Source organism: Gallinula chloropus (assembly GCF_964237585.1).
Source record: "Gallinula chloropus genome assembly, chromosome: 1".
Taxonomy (NCBI): Eukaryota; Metazoa; Chordata; class Aves; order Gruiformes; family Rallidae; genus Gallinula; species Gallinula chloropus.
The window spans coordinates 111,472,219-111,498,167 of NC_140085.1; the positions used below are offsets into that span (position 1 = coordinate 111,472,219).

At 43.9% G+C, this 25,949-nt stretch overlaps 1 protein-coding gene across 1 annotated transcript in view; it reads right to left on the minus strand.

The window, feature by feature from the left end:
* The window catches only part of APP (amyloid beta precursor protein), a 219,002-nt gene that overhangs the window by 90,981 nt on the left and 102,072 nt on the right, over positions 1-25,949 (minus strand). The window contains exons 4-6 of the mRNA XM_084271833.1: positions 24,726-24,838; positions 23,088-23,281; positions 3,629-3,831 (exon numbers count right to left, since the gene is read on the minus strand). Coding sequence (XP_084127959.1) covers positions 3,629-3,831; positions 23,088-23,281; positions 24,726-24,838 — 510 coding nt within the window. The remainder of the gene's footprint in view (positions 1-3,628; positions 3,832-23,087; positions 23,282-24,725; positions 24,839-25,949) is intronic.

The following is a 25,949-nucleotide window of genomic DNA, read 5'->3' on the forward strand; positions in this document are numbered from 1 at the left end:
GCTGTTTAAAGAAACCCAGCTGAATTAGAGAAACCAAAACCAGCTGCTGAAGGGCAGCATTATACGCTAGAGGAGGCAGGTCAGGCTTATGCTGCTGAATCCCCTGCATGCGAAGAAGCTGCCAAGTGTGTTCTGCCAGGCTGCTGCGCTGACCCTGCTGCTCTCCTTCAAATGAGACCTGATTGACTACTATGTTGACAGGGAGCACTAAGCTGGAATTGCTTATCCTTTGTTGTAGGCCCAGAGAGACTGATTTTTCCTGTCACCTGCTGTGCTGACGGGGAGCAGAAATGCAATCACCAACAATTGCACGTGACGGGGGAGCAGTGCTGCCGCTTGCCTTCCATCACGCGCTGGAAGGATCACCCCGAGCAGCTCTGCGACACCCGCGACACTGCGACGGTAGCAGCAGAAACCACACCACTCCCCTGCTTAAATCCTGGCCAGCAGCCGGTCACCTCTTCTGCTCCATACAGAGAGGGAAGTTAAGAGCCACAGCTTCCTGCTGGGCACCATAAGCGAACCACTACTTTCTTCAGCACAAATTCAGTGTTAACTGCTGCCAGTGACCGCAGGTGAAAAACATCGACCCGACACTAACTGCACTCTTTGGATCCCCGCTACCTCAGACCCACCATCCGCTGGATTTAACACCTGAACTCCCGCAAGAGCTTCTCTGAGGGTTTAAAGTGGGTCTGTGTCGCGAGTGACATCGGGGCAGCTGCCCTACTCCCTATGAACTGGGAGTAAAGATGGTCCTTCACAGAAGGAGGGAAAGTGAATCCTGGCAAGTTCAGCGACAGGAAAATCTCATTCGCGTTACTGAATAAACACTGTGACTTATAAAAATATAGCTGCTGAAGAAACTGAATAGAAAGACTGTCCCTTGCTGTCAATGACCTCTCCCATTCTCTAGGCAAGACTAACCTTTTCTCTGGAAATACATATGCAAGTGGTTCTGCTATTGCTAATTTGATCACGATTCGTTAAAATATGCATAGAAATAAAATTGCCTGACAAATTGATTCTGCAATAGCTCAACTGTCTTTAAAGTATAGCATTACATTTATACTTTCCAATTATTTATGGTTGACGGCGACCATTCCATTGATTTAGGGGAGAAAGGGCTCAGTACCAGCCCACAATTAGATCCTAATTTATGGGTTTAGAACAGTTGCTCTTTGTTGATTTCACATATGTAAAGCAACTCCTCTCAAATTGGACAAACCCGCTCTCTGTGCTCTTTAATGCTAATGACACAGTATTAGTTATAGCTTCATAAAGCAGACATAAAAGTGGCTGTAAAGTGTCTGTGAAGAGCATCCTAGGATACGTTTTATGAACTGCACCGAGTAACGCTGGGGAAAAGCAGCCTGAACAGAGCTTGCATCCATGGGAACAAAGCTCCGACACGTAACCCCATTTGGAAAGGCTTCCAAGGTGTCTCCTCCCTAGGACAGACCACCTGATACATACACTGCCAACAAGGTATCTACGATTTGCCCTGACAGCAATAAACTTTTCAGTTTGCAAGGGCAAGAATACAGCAGATGCTCACCAGAGAAGTTCCTGCGCTTGGTCTGCTGGCCCCATCAGGAAGATGGAAGCCCTGCAGGAAGCTTTCTCTCTAATGCAGCAGAAGAAATAGAAGCAAGGGCCAGGGTGTAAGCTACCTGTACACTTCTACTCTTGCCAATAAGCGAGCGTTTTGCATTGTGCAGCTCTGTCAGACACCAGCCACCTGCACACAGAGACAGCCTCTGAACCCTGCATGCCCCAGGAGGGCTGGAGGTCAGAAAGCCCAAAGGGATGCGGCACAACTGCATTTAAAACTTGTACTGGTAACAGATTGCCCTCACCCTCCAGCAACAAGCATTTCAGTCAGTCACCCAAGGTGGGATGTTTTAGACTTGGGAAAAACGGGGTAATAGTGTTTCATTATCAGCTAGCAAGTATATACATTCCTAAAGGATTTTTAAAAGGTGACTTCAATAGTTTGCCTCATCTCTTTTGTATTTCACATTCGTATTATCACACGCTACTTTCCTGAAGGCTAAACATCTTAACCTCTTTGAAATGTCAACCTCAGTAAAGAAACATGTTCTACCTAATTTGTCCTCATTTCCACTCATCCAAAATCCCATTAAAGTCAAGTGTACTGCTTTTTTTTTTTCCTTTTTCCCCCCTTTCTCTCAGTATTCATTTACCAGCAAGAACAGGGCGTTTTATCCCCAGGTGGTGAAAGCTCACATATGGAAATGTATTTAATTGGTTTAAAGATTTAAACATAATCTCCTCCTGCCCCCTCCTCACTGAAGTGGCTCTTCAGTAACTGAGCAAAACACTCAATGTAGTTATATAAGACAGAAAGCACACAAGGCTGCGTTGCCAGCCTTAGCAGGAAACTTTTGCAAGTGATTTCAGCAGTGTGTTAGCACTTTGATTAGCGGGCTTATCTTGTATGTGGCCCAAACAGAAAAAACCTAAATGAATTAATTCTGCTTTTTCCAAAGCATCCCCTGGGCACCAGGGATGTCCTCGGCCCTGTGATGAACGGTGCCTGGCAGCCCTCTGCTCTGTTTCCTCCTCTGCAGAATGGCAGCGCCATGTTCCAGAGGGAAGGATGCTGCCACTGCAAACTGCTGGCACTTCAGTCCTGAGCATCCCTGGGGGCACGGGGTGGGAGAACAAGGCAAGAGGAAAGGAACCAGGACAGGTGTTTTCTGCCTCATTTCATGAACACCCCTATCACTGCCTTTTTGCCTCTGCCTCCTGCACGTCCCAACTCCTTTCTTTTCAACTGTAGCTTTTCTTTTCATTTCCTGCCATCATCTCCAGCACTTACTGGCAAAGATGTCAGCACTGCAGAAAAAACAGTATCTATCTTACAGAGATTAACAACACATGGAATTCCATTTATTAAAGTAGAAATGGAAGGATAATTAGTTTCAATATGTATTGCAGCAGAAACATATGTTGCTGTGTGGTCCATGAACTAGGGTAAAATGAAAGTTTACAATACAGTAATGTTAATAACTACAAAGTATCATAAAAACCACCTTTTCCTCTACTTCCTTCCCACCCCACCCTCAATACAACTCATGAGCTAGGCTCACTTTTCTGCCTAGTTATGTCTAAATTCACCTACATTTGCCAAATTATTGTTCACAGAGAAATATCTGGAACCAGTGTCTAACAGAAATCTCACAAAATGCTGCTGTCAATGTCAGAGAGCAAAGCAGCAAGTGCTGCCTCTCTTCAGGATTGACACCTTGAATCCTGCTGCAGGACCTGCAGGTGGGAACCCATGCACCTACTCTCCTGTGTTACTTGCTACATATGGCAGCCAAATTTTATACAGCGTTGCTTTAAAATAAAAGTAACCTTTCTGCTTCCATCCACATCACACACAATAACCACACCTCACAGACAGACACCTCCAAGGAGTATTTGTAACGGGAAAGGCAAAGGGGAGGGGATTCAAGGTGCAAATTACAGAAGCCAAAGCACAACAATGCTGCAACTTTGGATATTTTGCTGTTTGGAACATTTTTTTGGTTGTAAAGGGCAAATATGCACAGCAGGAGGATCAGTTTTCCAGCCCCAAGCTAAATGCCCATAAATTTACCTCTGACAACTTCTTCCACAGACTCTGTGGTTGTAGTGGTAGTGGTTGCAATACTGGTAGTTCTTTCAGTTGCCTCCTCATACTCTTCCTCTGTCTCTTCTTCAACTTCATCACCATCATCATCGTCATCATCAGCATCTTCATCTTCTACAACAGTTAGCTCCTCATCTTCCTCTGGTTGTTCTTCTACTGCCTTATCATCACTAAATGAAGAAAATTGTAACACTGTGTCAGCAACGACATGATTTCAAGATAACAAGAGAGAACATTTTATTCAGCAACTCTGTAAGGACAAGAAGTTCTTCCATTTCTCTCCTTCCCCCTAAAAAGAAGGAATCATGGACTCTGGAACATCTCAACGAGTAAGAAATCAGAAATGCTAAAACAACAACAAAAAAAGTCAACATTAGCAACGCAGTGAGAAAACCAGCAAGATGTCAGTCCAGAGCTCCTCCCTCTGCACAGGGATGGAAAAAGAATTCCCATCAGCAATACTATATATTGACAGCCAAATAACACTCCAAACGTGCTTGCTCCATGCTGCAGTCAGCAAATCATTTTTTATTTTGAAGGAAGCTCAAAATGTGGTCACTTCGTATGGATGTGGAAACAAGAGAGTTCCTCGGGACTTCCTCACCCAGAGGACACCTTACCTAGGCTGTGGACTACCTTGCACACTGTTCAGAGAGGACTACCAAGTGCTGAACTGACCTGGAACTGTCTACCCTGGTATTAAGTTTTTTGTTCTGTTGTTAGTGCTGTGTGAAGAGAAAAGCCACTTGTACAGGCACAGTGCACAGACCTGTCTGTCTTCACACAGGACAGGACAGAGTCAGTCAGCACACATGATGCTCCAACTCATGCTTCAGCTGACTGCTGCTCCTTCTTGTCTTTGAGATTTCATCTCCTTCTGGTATCGTAATGCAGAGAGCAGCCACGACACTGCCATTCAGGCACTAACACCCAGAGAAGGAGAGGACCCAGTTTTGGTCTTCTGTGTGACAGCAGCACTGATGGAGCGGTGAAAATGATGCAGTTTTGCTGATGAGGCTGCTGTCTTGGCCAACATGTGCAGACATTCAGCACAGCACACTCAGCTCAGACGTTCTGCATGACCAACACAAAGATGATCAGAGGGCTGGAGATTTAGATGAGATATTAGGAAGAAATTCTTCCCTGTGAGGATGGTGAGGTGCTAGCACAGGCTGCCCAGAGCATCTGTGGCTACCCCATGCCTGGCAGTGTTCATGGTCAGGTTGGATGGGGCTTTGGACAATCTGGAGGGTGTCCCTGCCCATGGCAGGGGGGCTGGAACTTGATGGGCTTTGCAGGTCCCTTCCAACCCAAACTGTTCTGTGATTCTATAACACCACGGTACTGCTGATGTGTCAGGCCTCAATAAAAGCCCTGTGATACTCATGTGTGGTAGGATGGCAACACAGGCATCCCCATGCTCACAGGGAAACTTCAACCTAGGCAAAATAGTTTTCTCCATCATAGTGCTTTAAATTCACATAGCTGCCTAAAATCCCCAGGATTTAATCACCTTTGGACAATAGGAGGCAACACTGCACTTGACTATCAAATGCATTTGGTGACTTAATGTGTCAAGAATTTTCTGGGATCACTCTTAATTTCAAATGATACACAGGCCATAGACCAAAAACATATGTTGATCTACACCTAGTGCTGCTTCTGAAGGGCTCAGTGCTCAGCTGTGGCAAGGCTTCAGGTTTGTTAATCTGATCTACTTGAAATGCACCAGTAACGAGTAAATGATCTTTAAATATTCAAACATGCAGTGACTTTTTGTCACCTTCACACACAAGTGGCTTTGCATCTTTTTCACAGCACTGCATACGCTTGAACAGCATGTGTGAAGTTAACAACTTACCTCCTTCCCCCTGTTTCAGAGATCAAGCCTGTACTACTGAATTTTATAATAGGTTGCCCACAATTGTGAAAGTGAACATGGAACAAAAAGGAGAACAGTACAACCTGTTTAAATAGGGTATTAAGAAGAAATTAAGAATATTACTGACTAAAGTCTTGTATGCCACAAGCCCAACTCTACTAGGAGAAAGTTAAGTCTCTACACAAAAATAATTTATCTCCTGTTCCTTTCCCCCTGAAATATCTGACCTCTAGAAACACAAGAGAGACTTAAAGCAATAATGAAGCTTTCAAGCCCATGGAAGTTAGAAGAATGGATGTAGTAACAGCTACTTTGCAAATAGGTCCCATTTACATTGGAGAAAACTGAGAAATGGGCACAAAACCACTGGGTTCTCTTCATTTCTCAACTTCAAACATCTGGCTCAGAAATGTCACCACCTCCACTGTGTTTTCCCCTGCCATTCTAATTTCAATATGTTCAAAATTTCCACTGTGTTTTCAGTAACTCCTTTCTGAACAATAGATTCCTTCTGGGTTTATTTTTCTTGCCAAGTATTTCACCTTTTCCTGAGCCCAAAGTGCTCTATGTACACTACCACCTTTCAAATGCAAGATGGAGGTGAATTGTAAGTCCAGTATCTGCTTCTGATTTCCAGGTTAAGGGGCTTCTAGCATCGGCTGGCTACAGACATTGAAGCCAGGCATGCTGAGCATAAAACATGCAGATTTTGATCAAGAGCATCAGACACCATCTGCCTTTCAACATTAAAGAAAGCTGCTCTCTGTCTCTCTTTTACCTAAGCTACAAACACAGCATGCTTAAAAAAAAAAAGTGCAATTATTTTTCCTCTTCCTTTTAGATCAATGAGCACTCTCTGATACTGGCAAGCTCATAAAGTTAAAAAAGGGACAAAAAACCCAACCTAATGAAACAAAGGGAAGTCAATTGGTCACATGGTAAGCCACTTCAAAAACAATTTGCATGTGTGCATCCAGCATCCATCTGCTTTTACCTCCTGAGCTATGTCTGTCCACCGAATATTGCTGGGAAATTCTCAGCATCAAGGGCAGTATTTTTTCTTTTTCGTTTTTCTTTCTTAAGGGGTGTGTGTGTGTGTGTGACAGCAAGGGCTGCAGGATGAGACAAAACAATTCTCTGCTGGTTGGCTATGCCCACCATTACAGTGGGCCCTGATTTCCTCTCCAGTAACTAACTAGAAGGAAATGCTTAGGGGGTAGCCCCCCCCACCTGCATACACTTTGTGACTTGCTGCTTCCTGATGGACTAGACATTTGAGAAAGTAAAAAAAGCCAGAGTCATGGAAGGCTACAACAGCTCATAGGATCAGGCTCCTGCACAAAATGCACTGGAATATTCCTTCTACTATTTTGATCACTTCTAGAAAAATCGCTAGCAGTATATTCTGTAAGATTCAATCACAAGGATGGTATTCCAAAAGATTATATTTTATTGCAAGCTTCAAGAACAAGGAACAATGAAAACTGAAGTGGTTTTGTCTTAGATTTAGGTACCTACATGGAAGTGAAAACCTTGCTATATACTCAAGAGAATTCAGATGCCTGAAATCGTGCTTTAGAAGGTAATTTCCCTGTTTAACAAGTTTTAAAAGCTCTCACTGTGCAGAACTGTGAAGCTATGCTCAGGTTCTAAAGAAGCACTCCAGACTTTCTCTAAAAAGAATTCTTTTCCCAGCTGTCTACTTTCATTTATTTTTGTTTACACAAACACCAGTTAGTCTCTTCCCCTCTCAGCACTGCCTTCCAAAGAGAAGAGGACTGGGAGATAAAGTGCTTTACGCTCTCTTAGCAAGTTTCTCCTTGAATGAAGCCAAATACCAGAAGCTAACGGGACTGGCATTACCCTGATGATTTAATCATGCCCAGCACAGTATCACAGACCTGAGGGCCCAGACCCAACGGGCAGGGACAGAGCCCTAAAAGCAGCAACAGCACCAGCTTCCCATCAGACCTCCAATCTATGTCACAGCACTGACACCCACCCGTGCAAAGAGAAGGTGATGACACCTCAGAGCCCACAGCTATGAAAGATGGGAGAAAAACAGCAATACCATGCAGCCCCTCAGCAGTGCTTCTCAGGAGCCAGGAGCCGTGGGGAGGGTGGGGGTTCCACTGCATTTGTTGAGTAATTTAGGGGCTTCGGAGCTTCATGGTTGAAGACGCAGGTTTAATATAAACAATGCTACATCGTGAGGCGCTTCTGCTGCAGAGACAGTGGGTGGACTTCATGCATTCTCAGTGTTAGGAAAGGTACTACATCTTACAAGAAACATGGAAGGTTATGCTTGGCTTTGTTTCCTTGGATTTAACCACCGTTACCATCCTGGTTCTTTCTTCAAAGAGCACTCACGTGAAAGGGACAGCACAGAACAAGTGAGAAGGGAATGAACTTGTATTTCAACACTGGGAATAAAGCATCAGCTTTTCAAAGCTGGGGAAAAAAAAAACCCTCTCTCTTGCAGTGTGTAGAGCTGCTTCTCCCTGTCACGCTCAATGTTCTGGTACAATTCACACTCCTCACTTGGCACCACAAAGGTGCTGCTTCCCAGGCAGCGTGTCTAACTTTCACACCTTTCATCACAGCCATCAGTTTAAATCCACCATTTTCAAACAAAGGTTTACAACCTAACAAAGGTGCATACTGATACTGTTCTCAGAAGTCTTGGGAGTTTCATTTAATAACAATAACAATAATAATAACAATAACATTAATAACAACAACAACAACAACAACAACAATAATAATAATAATAATAATAATAATAATAATAATAATAATAATAATAATAATAATAATAATGCCAAATGTGCTTACTTCCCAGTATTATGATTGCACTTTACCTTCTTTGGTAAACAAGTATGACTCAGTCTTGTTTCTCATGGAACCACGACACCCTGACAGCTTTTTCTGTCTATTCCCTTGATACCGTCCCAGCCAGGGTTTTATTAGCACACAGACCGCAGTGTCTCGTTTACAAGAAACTGCTGACATTTTGCCTTTGTTTAGTGGTGCCTGTGACAGGATTTTTCAAAAGCAGCTCAAAAAAATTACTTGATACACTGATAAATTCACACATTTGTAAAGCCCTATTATCATTGTCTGAATGCAACAATTCAGCGGCAAGCAGTGTTAGGCTTGAATGCAGCCATGAAAACAGTTGAAAATTGCACCTCCCCCCCCACCCCCCCCAAATTAGTGTACCTCTGTCTCCTGACAGACTTTTGACAAGGAGGGCCAGCGCTCTCCTTTCATGGCAAACACAGAAATCATCATGGCTCTGAACCTTCCACTTCAACCTCCTCACATATAGGACATTAATATCCATTCCCCCTATCATGGAAACGCTGATTCCCTTGAGTGTTTAAGTAGCACATGGGGTCATTAATACAAATTACCTATGCTCCTGCCCGTGGTGAAACAGGGATGTTTGAAGCTGGGTGGTTTGAGCTCTGTTTCCGATGCCGCAGACACCCCGGGGTTCCAGGCTGCCTTCAAGAGGTAATCAGTTCCCCTGACTGCAACAGGAACACACCGAGCAGCCCAATGGATGTGCTTCAGGTTTCAAAACACAACCCCCTGTGCAGCTCCCGCCAGTGTGCACCTCAGCACGCTGCTACAAGCGATGTCTACACCACGGGTCTGTAATGTGTATCTAATGCCTTCCTTTCCTCGCTGCAGCACGAGCTGGCGCCGAGGTGTTATTTATTCGCCCTCCTGAGTGCATCTCCCTGCTGCCTTGTGAAGATATAACCGAAGGGGAAGGAAAGAGAAGGCAGGCAAACCATGCTGCCTGCTGCTGTTCAAGAAATAAGGAAACGTTTCCTTTCCATGTTCATCAACCTGCAGCGGGGACAGAGGCGTAAAGCAGATGACAGGAACAATGAGTTTTCTTTCTAATGGTGTTTCAGAACTCATGTGGCTGCAGCATAAGCTACATATTAAGAGGTTTCTGTCTGCAAGTATTAACTTCTGACAAAAATGTGGCAAAGCTTTCCATATAGGATATCAAATACCTATATGGACTTATTACTGGGTTTGGGAAGTGGCTCATGTTTGTACGCAGTCAACGTTCATCCATTTAGATGTACTGAAACCACAATTTTGCCAAGCAACCTGAAGAAAAACATACTCCATACAATGTTTTTTGCCAGCCAACAAGCCCAAGCAAATAGCTGGGGGTAAGCTAATTCCAAGAAAGGAATCAAAACAGCAGCAGCAACAAGCCAGTGTCTGCCTACTGAGAGCAAGGCCACATATGTTGGCTCTAGAAAGCTGTGGGAATTAATATAGGAGAAAGCAATTGCTGCACCTAATCTGCTACTTGTTTTCCTTCAGCCTTACAGGCTGAGCTGATGGCAATTTATGCACCCCTAACCTTTCCTACTGCAGGTGCCACCATCCCAGTTTCCAGCATCTTGTGCTTCAGGTTCCCAAAAGCTCAAATGCCCCGCAGCCCTCTATAACCTCTACAGCTCCCCCAAGAAAACTCCAGGAAACACATGATGGGACTGGATTGCCAAGTATTCAGCCTGGGGCTAGATTTGCTTCCAGCAGATGATTAATCATGAGCATGTGATCCCCAAGTATAGGAAACCTCCAGAGCCAACTGGGAACCCCGACATGCCTTAAAAAACCTCACAAAACAGAAACACAAAACAAATTACAAGAGTAGGACACGTGCTTGGAATCTAAACAAGAAGATGCATGCCTTTGAGATGGATTACTTACCAGGCTTTTGGCCAAAAGCAAATCAGAAAGCTAACAGGAAAGGATGCAAACTCTCCCCCTCAACAAGCCTGCACACCAGAGGCCTGCCTATCTCCCACCTGCTGTTTTTCTAAACCTTGCACTCTAGAATAGAATTCTTCTGACTGACGGACGAGATCTCTTGGGAAGCGGGGTTGGTCCCACTACCACACTCCTCTGATCCCTGTCGCTCATTAAACATGAGTCAACACAGGAACTACTTAAGGCTAACAAGCCACCCCAGCACTCTGGCACACGAGCCCTACACCTCACTGTATCTTCTGTCATTTAGCTTTGTCACCCTAGCCGAGTCCAAGGCTAAAGTGAGTATGCGAACTGTGAAACTGGGAATCCAGGCAGCAAATTTAACCATGCACGGGGTAGAAGAGAGGAAAGGAAGTCAAAACCAAGCCTTAAATGAAGATTTCAGCATTCCCCTTGAAAGCCTAGGTGCAGTTATACCAAGAAGATCTAGCCTCCTGAAGGACGGGGGAGGTGGGAATGGGCAGCAGGGCAAGAATGAAACTGCACTGCAGTTTCTCACTGCAGTGAGATTAGGCACAGAGCCAGGAAAGAAAAGGGTTATGCCAGACGTCCAGTCTGTGTAACTGATCTTTTAAATGGCTTATTGGCATCAAAGTCTGGAAAATTACAGTAATTCACCAAACTGAAAATCTGACCCACATGGTACCTCAGCAATAACACTTTCTGGTCTGCCTGGTAAGTGACCACAAAAGCACAAACTGCTCAAAACCTCCCGTGGTTATTTTCATTAGGGTTGAACTACACTAGGATAGTAAATCCAGTGCCTTACAACAAGAGGAAATTGGTGTTCAGATACATACAAACACCTATGAAGAAACAATTGAACTTCTAAGAACTCAGGTGGGCACCTTCCATCACACAAGAAGTCAGGATGAGCAATTCCTACTGCCTAGCATTTTTCAGAAATTCATTCTGTCACTTCTAATTATTTCCTGCTTTCCTTTATGGAAGAGGTTGCACTTCTGTTTATTTTCACATCTTCTAATAAAAAAAAATATATATTGAAAGAAGCTATTTCAAGAAATGTCATATAGGCTGCTTTTGAGTTCTTTGACCTCATCAAATGACCAAATTACGTGCTTGGGACAGCCTGTGTCTTTTTACTGTATTTTTTTTAAACCTTTATACAAAAACAATACAGAAGTGCACGTGGCTTCATTAACTCTGATAGAAAACAAGAAAAGTTGCTCTAAAGATCTTTTAATCTGATTTTTAATGCAATACTTATAAAATGCAAATATATATTCCTTGCCCTACCGCATCTGACTGATACACTTCTTCCCTCCCATAATTACACCAGAAAGGTGTACTTTATACTGCTGGAAATGTCTTTCCACGGCTTAAGCCAACGGGTGTAGGAGGTGGCATGCAACATTTGATCTTGTGCATTGGCAGAAGGTGCCTGTTGACTGATACACAATAACACCTTCTCAAAACTGCCCCAGTTCTCTCTCTCAAGCAAAGTCTTTGCAGGTGCTGCTGTTGTGAGAGTTTTCTTTGGAGGGCAGAGGATTCATCACATAGCATGCAATTTTTAGAGGAGGACAGAATAGTTATGTATTTCACCCATATTCTTTCTCACTTTGATTATTTTTTTCTAAAGAGAAACTTAAGTCCAAAAAAAGTAAGGATACCTGCAAACACACAAAATCCAGCTCTGTGAGCCTGGTGACACTTTAAATTCAAAATCCTCATGTCACAAATGTGCCAAGATTGAATGTGAAGGAAGAGGGCAGGAGTGAAGGTCGTCTCTGCAGTCCTATTTCAGCCAGCTTGAGAATCAGCAGAAAAATCTGGACCTGTTACAACGCATTTGTTTCCACGAAACTTCTGCCATGCTCAGAATGGGCCGTTCAGCATCTCTGTGCACAACCTGCTACCCCACAGTGGGGCAGACTGTGAATTCTGTACCACACCAAACTGTGGAATTCGTCATCTTGATACCCTCACACAACAAGATGGTAAAAGTGGAAGAATAACTTTGGTTTACAGCTGGGAAAACAAACAAAAAGACACCAAAGCATGTAGTAATTTTGGATGGTCAATTTAAGGCACTGAATAACATTTTTCAAAGAATGTGCCACTTTAAACTTTTTAAATATAGCTGCCACCAGCAGAAGCTGCAAGAGGTCATGACATCTGCAGAGCAGATTATCTCCACTCATGCAGCCAGAAGAAAAAGGGGTACCTTTTGTGCCAAGCTTTTTATGGCGGCCACAGCATGCCAAGATCCCATTCTCCTGGTCACCACTGTACTGTTGTAACCTTTTTTTCATCACTCAGGTCTCAGTTTGAGTGTTATTTCTTTCAGCAGCAGTGATAAAAAAATGTGATCCCACATGATGAAATGGCTTGTCATCATGGAACCAAAGCCAAAACATTTCATTCAAGATTAGAAACCTTTTCTGTCAGGAAAAAAACAAACCAACCAACCTGTCTGGTTTTGCTGTTTCATCCATGCATTCCAAGCGTGCAGCCCTTGTTAGAAGGCAAAGGAAAAATGTGCTTAGCACAGAAGATGCTTTACTACACCTCGCACTTAACAGCACAGGCTCACAAAAAGGTCCAGTTCTTAAATTTCCACAAGTCTCTGCAATTTCTAGTATGAACCACAAATACCACTGACAGGCAAAACAGAGCAGGAACTGCTGGATAACGTTACAGAGTGATACCCAGCTATGCATTCACTGGCACCGTCAGGCTGGTGTGACAGTATGTGTTGAAAAACGCAGCTGTAAATTTCTCACTTCCCACTTTTTCCATACATTATAAACAGCACAGTGCTTGAAATCCAGTGGTGTACGTCATGACGTCACATGAACTTCTCAGATGATCTTGCAGATACATCAGAAGGGTTTCTTGCTTACTATGTGAACAGACATGGGGAACCTTCCCCTCTCGTGTTTCAGCCATCACAAGTCATTACAAGTGACAACTTAAAATTTCTGCTAGTAAAATTTTTGCCTATCAATTAAGGAAATCACAGCAGCCAGTGACTCTGTTTTGTGAGGTCAGAAAAACGTAACCCTTCTCTGCAAGTCAACATTCTACCAAATCTTCAAGTCCGATGCCATCAGCCTCCTGAAACAAGCTCAGCGTTCACTCAAGTCACACAGGTAGCCTGCACAGCTAGCAAACTGCTCTCACCAGGGGTCATGAAAGCCTGCCCACCTTCTACTCTTCGCTTCCTCCATTAGATTAACTCTCTCCACCCACAGACTCATCCATCACGTCAGTTAATGCTTTATACTCAAATGGCGATCGGATTTGCCAGCTCAGCATCGCTGTAATTACCTCTCAAACGAACGCGCTGTTTCATCAATGCCATTCTAACTTCACTTGTCCTGAGAAGAAACCCAGCGTTTACCAGTCTTTCTAGAGTCATTAATGCTCATGTGTTTCTATGCTTTCTGACCTTTAACTACCTCCATGGCACAAAGCGGGGGAAAAAAAAAGCTATTCAAAATATATTGTGAACTACCTGAATATTAAGGAACAGCTAACACAAGATACACACCCAATGAATGTAAGAACGTGACCCAGAATATGCTAATAGCATGTAAAATATGAAAATAGGACAAAATACTTTTGGAGTTATTCCCCATAAGCAGGAACATTATTATGCCTAAAGGTTTTATCAGTAAAATACTTATAAAACCACAGAAGTCCTTAGAACAGCTATACCATTAATAATGTTTTATAACAGGTATAAAGAACTTTTTCTATTTCAGTTTCTAAGAGGTCTACTACAAAAATCAGGAAGGTATAAACTTCGGGTGAAGTAACTGAAATACCATATTGCAAAATTCAGCATGCCTTCCACACCATCTCCCCAAATGAATCCTGTTTCTCTAAAACACCAATATAGGGATGGGCAATTTGTGTAGTGCAAAATTCAGCTATTTCCATAATTGGTGTTAACCTATACTGATGGCAAACTTCAAAGGAGGGGGAAAAAAGGGCAAGAAAACCTGAGCAGGCTTGTAATTCCTAGTGTTCATTTTAGGGCATTTCCTTCCAATTAGGAACAATTTGTATCAGGACAGCTGACGAGAACACTGCCCCTGGCTGCACCGCTCCCTGCTCCCGTGTCACAGACGACTGAGCGCCCCACTGAGCAGACCCCAACCCACTGCAACAAGCATACTACTGTGGGCACAATGTCCAGCTTCCCTTAAATTTCAGGGGTATGAACAGCCAACAGCTCAGTCTGCGCAGTATGGACAAAGGGACATCTTTTCATCCATGCAGACCCAAGTCATTCCCTGCTTCAAAGTCAGAGCCCGCAGTACAGACCCTCTGTCCAGCTTCGTCTGGCTGGGCTTTGCTACTATTCGAGTGCTTGGGGAGTAGGGGGTGGATTTCATTTTTTTTTTAATGTTTTGGATTATTTTTAAAGAATCATTTTGAAGATTCCCACAAGAACATTTCTCACTGAAATTTCAAATAGCGATCTTCCAATTTAATGAAAAAGCTTCCATCAAGGAGACGCTGTTGTTTGTTTTAACGTGAGTGACAAGATGGTTTGAAAACAGATGAATACTCAACAGAGACAAAATGTTATTAATTTTCCTCCAGTGACCAGGTTTCCAATGAAAATGTAGCCTCCATGCCTTCCTTTTTATTGACCAGTAACACTTCTAGCTGTAGAACAGCAAAAACTTCAAAAGCCCTCCAGATACCCCATTTTATATATTCTTCAGACAAATCTTTTGGGTTCAGGGCTGGACTTTGAATAAAGTCTCAGATTTCTGACTCAACGTTGCAAGACAACATTAACAATAAGATCAATGGCAGAGGGGGATAGGAAGAGGGGAAGGAAGAGAGGAAGAGTAGGACAGGAGGAAGAGTAAGAGGAGGGAAAAAAGGTCAAGAAATACAATGTCGCTACATACTAGACAGAAGTATGAAGAAACAGGTGAAACTGAAGGATTTAGAAAGCAGCAAGGATCTTGAAGTTCTCCCCCCCACCATTTCTTCATGAACAGACTCCATATCCAGGCATGGTTCAGGGCCCAACTCTTCCTCTGGCACAGAGCACTTTCCTCTGCATGGGCACCCCGGTGTCCACAAGGCTGCAGCAGGCCTTTACCCCAGCTGTGGGGAGCCGGCGCCCCAGGCGGAACACTCAACCGAAGGAAGCCCAGCTGCTGAGGCAACACTTGGCACCTCGGGCTGAAAGCCTGTCCTGTAAGTCTCTCTGGGGGTGCAAACCAGAAAGCTCTCTTTGAAACAGGCGGAGGCAACGCACAGCAACACCACCTCCTTAAAACTCCTATTAGTTTTGCCTTTTTCTTTTTTTTTTTTCCCCTTTTCCATGTTCAAGACATGTTTCTTTCTTCCAGATGTAGTTCAGATGCCAAACAAGCCCATCCGAGCAATAGGTAAGGAAAATTAGAGCATTTTTGCCTATTTTTTCTTAATCTCCCCAATCAGTTACTGTGCAATGGTCAGAAACAAGCCCATGTTGAGCAATCCCCTACAGGCTCCTCTCTGTGCTGCATTACCAAGTACATTATCTGGGGGCAGATGAAGAGAAGATGAAGGGGACACAGGGAGATGTAACGGGGAGAAACACAGCAAGAGGATTTTGTGTTTTGGATAGTCCTTGCTGACGAACACTGTGAGAATGAAGAACACTAAAGAACAGCCACACCAGTTGCAGCATTCACCTGCTTTCACCCACACCTGCAATTAAAACACTGACATCGATTCCTGCCTGCATTACATCTCCCACCGCTCTGACATGCAGAAAGCCCAGACAAAGGGAATTAAACGGCAGCTATCCAAAGCTACGCTTCCAAAAGAAAGAGAATGGCCCAAGTATAGAAATTACTAAATCCCACCAAGTTCTTACACTGACCTCTGCATACTACTAAAAATACTTGTTTGTGTTTTTCCTAGACATGTGCCACAGGCAGACATCCCAGCTGCCTGTCTGCCCACCCCCGTGTCGTGGCAGTAAGGTGACATACTGAGAGGACTCAGTATGTTGTTCTAGCAGGTCAGGGCACTCTGTGACCGTGGCCAATTTAAACACACCTTGTGACAGCCTGATTTAACAACAGCACTCTGGAGAATTTCAATTGTAACTAATTGTTATGGTTTAACATGGCAGGCAGATAAATCAACCACGTGGTGTTTGCTCACACACCCCATGGGATGGGGAAGAAGATCGGAAAAGAAAAAGGTAAAACTCACGGGCTGAGATAAAGGCAGTTAGTAAGACTCACAAGGAAGATGTCAATGATGGTGATAATAATAATAGAATATACAAAACAAGTAATGCACACAGCACAATTGCTCACCACCTGCATACCACTGATGTCCAACCAGTTCCCAAGCTGCAGTCCAGCCCCTGGCCAGCTTCCCCCCAGTTACACTGAGCATGACATCACATGTTATGGAATACTCCTTTCGTCAGTTTGGGTCAGCTGTCCCAGCTGTGTCCCCTCACAGCTTCTTGTGCACCCCCAGCTTCCTCACTGGTGAAGTCCTCGACTCGGTGTAAACCCTGCCTAGCAACAACCAGAACATCAGTGTGTTAACAACATTATTCTCATCCTAAATCTGATACTCAGCGATTAGAAACAAAATTAACGCCTGAAACCAGGGCAGTAATTTGACATCACAGTTAACTCAGACATTTCTGAGGGTAAGACTTTAGGTAAAACATGTGTTGACATCTTTATTCCACTTGAAGTCATGAAGACATAAAAAGAGCTAGGAAGCAAAATAATTTCAATGTATTCTTCCTCCATGCCAAGTGATGATCTCTAAGAAATTACCCAGCAAAGCAATGCTGTTGGGCCCATTTGACTCCTCTTCCCCCGAACAAGACTGGCAACTAAACACACAGGATCTCACCTGGAAACAATTCAGTATAACAATGGAACCATCAGGAAAAAATGACAAGTTTTAAAAGCCTTTTAGGATTTCTTGCATTAGATTTGGAGGAGGGAATTATGAAAAAAAAAAAAGAGGCTATTTTCCCAGATAACGACTGACACACACAAAAAACAGCTCTTCATTAAGTCAAAAAGGATATAGCACTTTAACTACTTTTTCTCAGCATCTGGGAGGCAAACACTCATCTTTCAGCTCAGTCTGGTACAGGGTTGAAAAACTAGAGAACAGGATTACCATGCTATACAGCACAAATGTATTTTAGTTTTAGTTGATGACTAATTATCAGGAAAAAGTAGATTGCACTCTGTATTATTATTTATTGTAGTAAAGTCCCTGACATACTAACTATTCTAATAGCATGTATGAACAAACCATAAAACTTTGCTTGGAAGAAGTTTATGAGAAACTGTAAAGCAAACCCTTATAAAATATACTGCTTCCTACAATGTGACATTTACAACGTTACCCAATCATTACATCAGCCTGAACATCCATTTTATACACCAAACAAAGTTAATTTAGCCTAACCTGCTGAGGAAGAACACAACAAGAAATTAAATCTCCTACTTTGGACCTTGAAAATATATTCAGGTTGTCTGAAAAAATGAGACTTGGCTGAAATTAAGGCACTATCTTCTGCTGCTGAGCCATAGGACTTAACAGAAAGCTGTCTATGTAACAATGAGGCTTATCATGCCTCAGTTTCCCTGCTGTGTAAGAAGGGAAATGACACCAGTCTGCCTCCCTGGTGGGGAGGAAAGGCTGGGAGGTCTCACTCACACTGACAGGAAGATGAAAAGAGGCTCATATAAGACAGGTGTAGATGGAGAAAACCTGGAAGTTTCCAGGTTGGCCATCACTCCTAAAGATGCTGAGCCTTGTCATCAAGGACACTAAGGCTTCCAGCAAGTGCCCGGGGCAGGCAGGAGGGTCACGAGGCTGTGCCAAGTCTCAAGGGCAGCCAGAGCTTGCAGGTCACTTGACTGAGTCGTAGCTATGCAGGGAGAGCTCTGCAGCTACACTGAGAGCCAGCACCTGCACCCAGCTGTCCCTCAGGCAGTCTTCAAGGTAAATTTTAATTAAAGGTGTGGAGAACAGCACAATGCTCATGACCTCTTAGTCAGAGGTCTACGCTATTTCAGGACAAGCATGACACGACACAATTTCAAAAGCATGGGTGGACCTGCCTCTCAGCTTCCTGAAGAAGAAAGGGGTATATCACACCTGTCACCAAAACACACCCTTTCACCCCACCCCCAAGTACTGCCAACAAGCCACATCCTTTTACGCCCAGAGCCAGGTGCTGGTCAGATGCCGGGTAAGAACATCATCTGTCTGCGATGGCACCCCAGCCCGAGCTGCCTCCCCACACCCTCTGATGGTGCAAAGGCAACATGCTGCTGAGCTCTCCTTCCCCCTGTGCAGAAGAAAATGCCCACGGCAAAACAAAAAAAGACAAGGCTGTGCTCCAGAGGCAACTGTTGGGAGTGAAAACACAAGAGGGTCTGGATAAGGGCATTTACAAAAGGAATGACAGCAATGTGGTCTCCCTAAATATTCAGAACTGTAAACGGAAATATTTTAAAATGTAGAGCTCAAGGGTTTGAGAAATAAAGTTACTTCAAAACATATCACCTATGCTTGTCAGATTCTGCTCTGTCATGACACTAGTTTTCAGAAAGGAGGCTGTAATTGCTTGCTTTTCAGGTTGGCATCTCCAACGGGTCACTTTCACCTTGACTTGAAGCATCTTAAAGCAGCCGCAGACCTCCCATGGCACACAGGCTGAGACAGGTGGCAGTCACCATGCCACCACCCACTGATGGGGTTTGTGCCCAACATTTTAGGTGGTGTTTTAGAGACAGGAGCATAAAGCAGCATGCCTGGAGGTTTCACTCTCTAGGAGAGGTACCAAGCATGGGCAGGGTGAGAGAAAAAACAGCAGCTATCAACCAGGAGGCTCCACAGCCAGATCCTGAGAAAACAAGGAATATGAAATCCTGCAGCTGGTGTCATTTACAGCAGACTGGTACCTGCTTAGGCGTGAGGAGAGGCTCATGTTCTACCTGGACCGCCTGTTGTCTCTTAATACAAAAGACATTGAGATCTGCATGGCAAAAGGCCATCTGAAAGGCCTTATGTGTACAACAGAACCATACCCAGATCTTAGTGAAACAAAAATATAGAAAAAAGAACAATTACTGAAGTATTCATGCACAACAAGCAACTAATTTTTGCCAGAAATCATGATTTCTGGCTAGAAATGGATAAAGAAGTCAACCTGGCATCCACCACAAGAGGAATACTACGAAATTCCCACTACAAACCCGCAACAGAGTAATGGCACAAAATCCTTCTCCCCAAAGGACTGGCTGCTCTCTTCTAACTTTCTTAGCTTTGCATGAATAAGAAACTTGTTGCTGTAGCCACAGAAATGACCGGCAACACAAACACAGGAACACCCCAGAGTAACTGAGTGTCCCCCCGACACACACAGATGCCTGGCACGAACTGGTGTGCACCCTGTCTGTGCTAAAAGCCGTCAGCTGGACAAGCCCAACCACTCGTGCTCAGTTCCTCTGACCCAAATAAAAGATACTGTGATTCCTGAGTGAGAAAAATACTCTGTGGGATGCTTTTCCCAGATGCTTTGCTCACAACTCCCTGCCATCTCCACCCAGAGAGGGGTCCCCCAAGCCCCTACGACCTCCTCTGACAGAGGGCTTTGCTTTGGGGTTGCTAAGGAGCGAGGTCAGCGTTACCTGGTGCAGGGGCTATGAGCCACTTCTCTTCCCTCCGTGCAGTGCCACGCCAGGACATACTTACACATTAAGGGATTTAAAACTCTTTGCAAGGCTTTGAGAGGAAGCAAAGGTTGTCAGTGTGCAGTGATCCATGTAAGGTGAAAAACCACAGGCTTAAGTAAACACTTCACATGGAGGCGCTTTAACAGCGGAGAATATTGGGAATTTAGCATGAGGAAAGAGTCCCCGTACTCTCCACTTCCTTTCTCCTCCTTCCTCCCTCACAATCAGCTCAGGACTGAGGCATATATATGTATATTTATATACACACAAACATATGCTTATATATGTATGAATATACACACACAAATTTAACTACCACCTACTGCTGCATAAGGAATGAGTAATTTTATATATATATGTGTATATGACTAAATTCAAGAGTATTTCTGACTCCAGTTTAAATGCAGTTGGGAAGTTGAAGAGGTAGCGAGAAATATGAGTGAGTCAGTGTAAAAGAACTACAAATTGCTTGGCTCTTCATCTGCAGTTGATGTACAAGTGCTCCAAAAAAGGATCCTTTCATTTTTCTTTTGTATGCACTTCTATTGGAGGGGTGGGAAAAAGAGTATCAGTATTTGCTTGCAACTTCAGAAATGGATTCAAATGCAATTACAGCTTCTATTCCTAGAGGATACAAAATTTATGAAGTTATTCTTGAACTCCTCTCTTCAGATACTAAACTGCTTTATCAGGAACAAAACGGACTAGAATAGTAAATTAAATGTTCAGTGACAAACATGAAAAAGAGATATAAATAGGATATCTGTCTTGTAAACACAACTACTCCGTATACACACCCCTGTGGGCTCATTTTAAAATATTTTAGGCATCTTTGATCAGATATATGAAAGAAAATTGTTCAATGTATTTTATATGTTGGAACATATTGTAAATATAAGATATAAAACCGAGACAGACAACAGGTACGTAGGACAGATCTATCGACCTTTCTTGTGTGTGTGAATATATATACATGTACAGTGAAAAAAGCACAAACTTGTCTCAATTAGAAAGAGGTCAGCATTCATTTCTTCTTCTAAGAGAATATACTCCAATCAAAACCTAAATGAAACACACAGAAGTGACACAGCAACAGCCCAAAAGCTGATTTACAAATCCCACTGCAAGGGTTGTAAATAGCGGAACATTGGCAGCTCCTGGAAGTACAAGTCAGGAAAAAGCTTTATGGTGTCAAGGGGGAAGGCACAGTGCTGCTCGATGCAGGTTTCTTGCATGAAACAGCCCTGACTGTTCACTCACGTTTAGGAGAGAAAACATGACAATGGAGAAATAGCCATTTTAAGTAAATTTATTCCATTATTCACAAAGAACTTTTCCCTGCAACACTTCCTAAGGCTTTGTCAGGAATGACTTAAGACACCCACCATGACATGGTTTCTAAGTCGTCATCCTCTTGATGCCATCTCTTTGCACAGCAATTCCATCTCAGTCCCTCATCTCTACGCTGCTCCTGAACCCACCCGTTGTTTCCATCTGGATTAGTAAAAAGACCAAACTCAACACAACCCAAATGACGAACATTCCACACTTGTTTCTGTCCCCGTTACTTTCAGGATTCTCCTTGAAACCACTTGTCATCTGGCCCAAGCGTATTATTTGTAAAAGATGCAGTATTATCACCTCCAAAGTAGAATCACAGAATCACAAGGTTGGAAAAGACATTTGAAGATCATCAGGTCCAACTGATCCCATCCTAAGCTAAATCATATCCCTAAGTACCTCATCTACCCTTTTTTTAAACACATCCAGGGATGGTGACTCAGCCCCCTCCCTGGGCAGCCTGTTCCAGCCCCCAACAACTCTTTCAGTAAAAAAATTTTTTCTAATGTGTAATCTGAATCTGCGCTGGCACAGCTTCTTGCCATTTCCCCTTGTTCTATCTCCTGTCACCTGGCTGAAGAGACCATCACCCACCTCTCTAGAACCTCCCTTCAGGTAGTTGTAAGTGGTGATAAGGTCTCTCCTCAGCCTCCTCTTCTCCAGACTAAACAACCCCAGCTCCCTCAGCTGTTCCTCATAAGATTTGCCCTCCAGCCCCTTCACCAGCCTGGTTGCCCTTCTCTGGACTTGCTCAAGGACCTCAATGTCCTTCTTATGGTGAGGAGCCCAGAACTGGGCACAGTACTTGAGGTGTGGCCTCACCAATGCAGAAACACTGCATTAGCACAGTACAAAGTGATGGGAGTCCGGGCAGCACAGACAGAATGTGAACGCAGACCTCAGTCTTATGGGGAAAGCCATGGCAGGGAGTTGTTGTTGCAAGGCCACAACACTGCACTCTGCTCTCACAACTGCTGTCTCACGCGCTGACAGAGTGATACCAAAAGGCTCTGACAGCACCAGACTGCTCAGTCTCACCGAAGTCAGAACTCATACTTGTCTCAGAACCAGCCCACGTGCACAGGGGATGTTAAAGGGCGAAGCCAAGCACGGCATTCTCCCATCCACTGCTCTGTTTCAGAGCCAACCTCCACGCTCCATGCTTAGTGGTAGCATGTTAGTGGATCCCCCAAAGGCTAGATATTGGAACAGGCTTTCTTTTAGATCACATTTAGAAAGTCAGGAGAAAAATATTTTTATGATAATAGTGGCCCACAGCTAATGCCCATTACGAATGAAGACATTTCAAAACCTCCAGCAGTTATGTTGACTCTCTGCTACAGTACACCCCAGACTGCACACGAAACACCTCAAGAATATACTATTTATCATTTGGTCTTCAAAAAGTAATTATTTAAGCATTTTTGCTGTAATATAGCAAGATTTCTCACTGAGGAAAAGACAAAGGCATCAAAAGCTCAGTAACTGTATTAACAAAAAGCTTTTCTATATAAAGTTAAAAACAAATGACTAGAACACTGACGTTTTCCACCACTGTAGCTGCAAGTTCACTTATAAAGAGCAGTGACTGTTCCACACTGAGGTCTTTTAGACAGATTTTTGGCATCTTTAATAAGATGATAATAACAGGTTGAAGGGTAGAAAGTGACTCTACCTTCCATCTGCATAGTCTGCATCTGCGCCTCCCCACCAGACATCTGAATCATCATCTTCAGCATCAGCTGAATCAAGATTGTCGCTTTCCTCTGCTAAGGGGCAGCAAACAAACTCCACACCACGGAACTTGTCGATTCCACAGGGCAGCAGCATGCCGTAGTCGTGCAGATTCATACTCTTCTCACTACAGGACTACAGAAAATTGAAAAATAAAAACCAGAAACAACAGAGTCATGAAAGAAGCTGGGAAAATTGCCACAGACCTTGAGAAAACATTAAGGGGCTGCACACTGCCTTAAGAGGAGGATGAGGCAGGGGAACTGCATGCTCTCTGAATTTTGAGATGCAATTTTAAGTGGTGATGTGCATTCGCTCCCTGCGCTGTAGGGACCTCCCCACCTGTGTCCACATGATCACTGCAAGCAACAAGCTCCTCTCCCCCTGCCCTTTAGGCCTTTGCTAATACACAAGGACTTGTCTCCTTCCATCTACTTGATTCTCTTGCCTGAAGTCCTCACAGGCTCTGCCTCACCAGAAAATCTGAAGGCAGAACAATAATTTGATGTATTGATGCTATTAAAGAGTTCACTGCAAGACAGACTAACATTTAAAGTATCTGAGCTACGGGAAGCCCACTGTATCTGGTCTGAAGCTTCTGCCAGTATAGTATATTCCAGCTTTGTATGGAAAACAGTCAGTCATGCATAGTACATAAGACAAAGATATAGTGATGCAGGACAGGTAGGAAAAAAGGAAAATAGTTCAGTGATGCCTTTTCTTATAGACTATGCCATTCCAAGTTGCCAAGTACATAAAATGGAACTAGAATTTGCCTGCATAAAGGCTGGCTTTGAAACACTTCATTTCAGGGGCAACAGTATAATTCAAGCAAGAACTGAAAACCTGAAAAGCTGCTAAGCACGTTTCAATTTTCATCTCCAGAAGGTGGAGCATACAAACAGAGAAGTTCTGAGCAAAACAGCAGCCAGAAATCTTGAATCTCATCTCAGTTTTTATTCCTACAGCTTCTCTACAGAAGGACAAAAATGCCCAAAATGCACTAGCAGGCACAACATTAGGTTTATTTCTGTTTTCAGTAAAGCACCAGTAAATTGTAAAACTTCTGTGCTTGGCTGCAAAATGTCTTTGTCTAGTCCCATGTACTACCCACCCTTTTATGCTCTCCTACCCTTTAACTCTGAATTTCACACCCAGCAGTCTTTGAGGCCTGTTTGATCCCTGTGAGGCACCTGGCATAACAATGTCCAACCTGAGGACAATAATAAAGGCAAATCCTGGGCACTAGTGGATCAAGCATTAGTTCCAGAGCAGCACTAACACAAGAAGCTGGAGGAGGCAGGAAACATGGTGGGTGTGTGAATGGACCTGGGGAAAACCCAGTGAACACTCAAGTGACCCTGTTTCATAGCAAAGGCCACCATCGAGTATCCATCAGTGGACTCTGACGTGCTCAGCAGAGCCACTCCTATTTACCTCAGAAAGCAGAACAAACCCCCATTCACTCCAGCGCTCCTAAGCATGTTTTGTTTTCTACGTCACCACTGTATTTACACTCCCCTTGGAAGAGTGATAGAGCTCTAATGAAGGCAGGCAATTTTAAGACATATGAAGATACCTCTTTAGCAACAGTATGCCAGTGCAGGTGAGTTTCACACACATCCATCCTTTCCTGGTGAAGGAACTTGCACTTGTCTGGCACCAGAAGGGCATCACTCACAAACTCGCCCACTGTAAGGAGAAAAAAGAGATAAATTCAAAAATATTAATTTTGCTTCCAGTACCTCATCCTTCTAAATCTATTGCTAGACACAGGGTAGCTTTCATGAATTTGTGGGTCTGTCTGCAGAGAAAGGAACAGTTCCCAAATGGTACATACATTATCACCTTCTTACATTTGAAAGCAGCTGCTGGTTTTGATCTGAGAGATGCACTAGGTTATGAAAATTGTGTAACAGGCTAACTCCCATAAACACAGCGTTAAACTTGCAGGACACATCAAAGACCTGTGTGGTACAACATGAAGTCAGGAGTTGGTGGATCCAGCTCCTGGAAGGGGAGTGCAGGGTTGGGTTGCATCTGAGTAGCTGTAGTTTTTCCACACAAAACAAATCTGACACCAATATATTGTTTCATACAAATTTAGAGTGTTTGGATGGAAAGCAGCCCTGAGAGGGGGATGTTGGTGGAGAAGCTCAACATGAGCCAGCAATGTGTGCTTGCAGCCCAAAAATGCCAACTATATCCTGGGTTGTGTCAAAAGGAGTGTGACCAGCAGGTCGAGGGAGGTGATTCTGCCCCTCTACTCTGCTCTGGTGAGACCTGACATGGAGTACTGCATCCAGCTCTGTACAATGATGTGGAGCTGTTGCAGTGAGACCAGAGGAGGGCCCCAAAGATGATCAGAGGGCTGGAGCACCTCTCCTGTGAAGACAGTCTGAGAGAGTTGGGTTTGTTCAACCTGAAGAACAGAGGGCTCCAGGGAGACCTTATAGCATCCTGCCAGTTCCTGAAGGGGCCTACAGGAAAGATGGAGAGGGATGCTGTATCAGGGCATGTAGTGATAAGACATGGGGCAATGGCCTTAAGCTGAAGGAGGCCAGATTTAGATTAGGTATGAGGAAGAAATTCTTCCCTGTGAGGGCGGTGAGGCCCTGGCACAGGCTGCCCAGAGAAGCTGTGGCTGCCCCCTCCCTGGCAGTGTTCAAGGCCAGGCTGGATGGGTCTTTGGGCAACCTGGACTAGCGGAGAGTGCCCCTGCCCATGGCAGGGGGTTGGAACTAGATGGGCTTTGAGGTCCCTTCCAACCAAAATCATTCTGTGATTCTATTTCTACTGAATT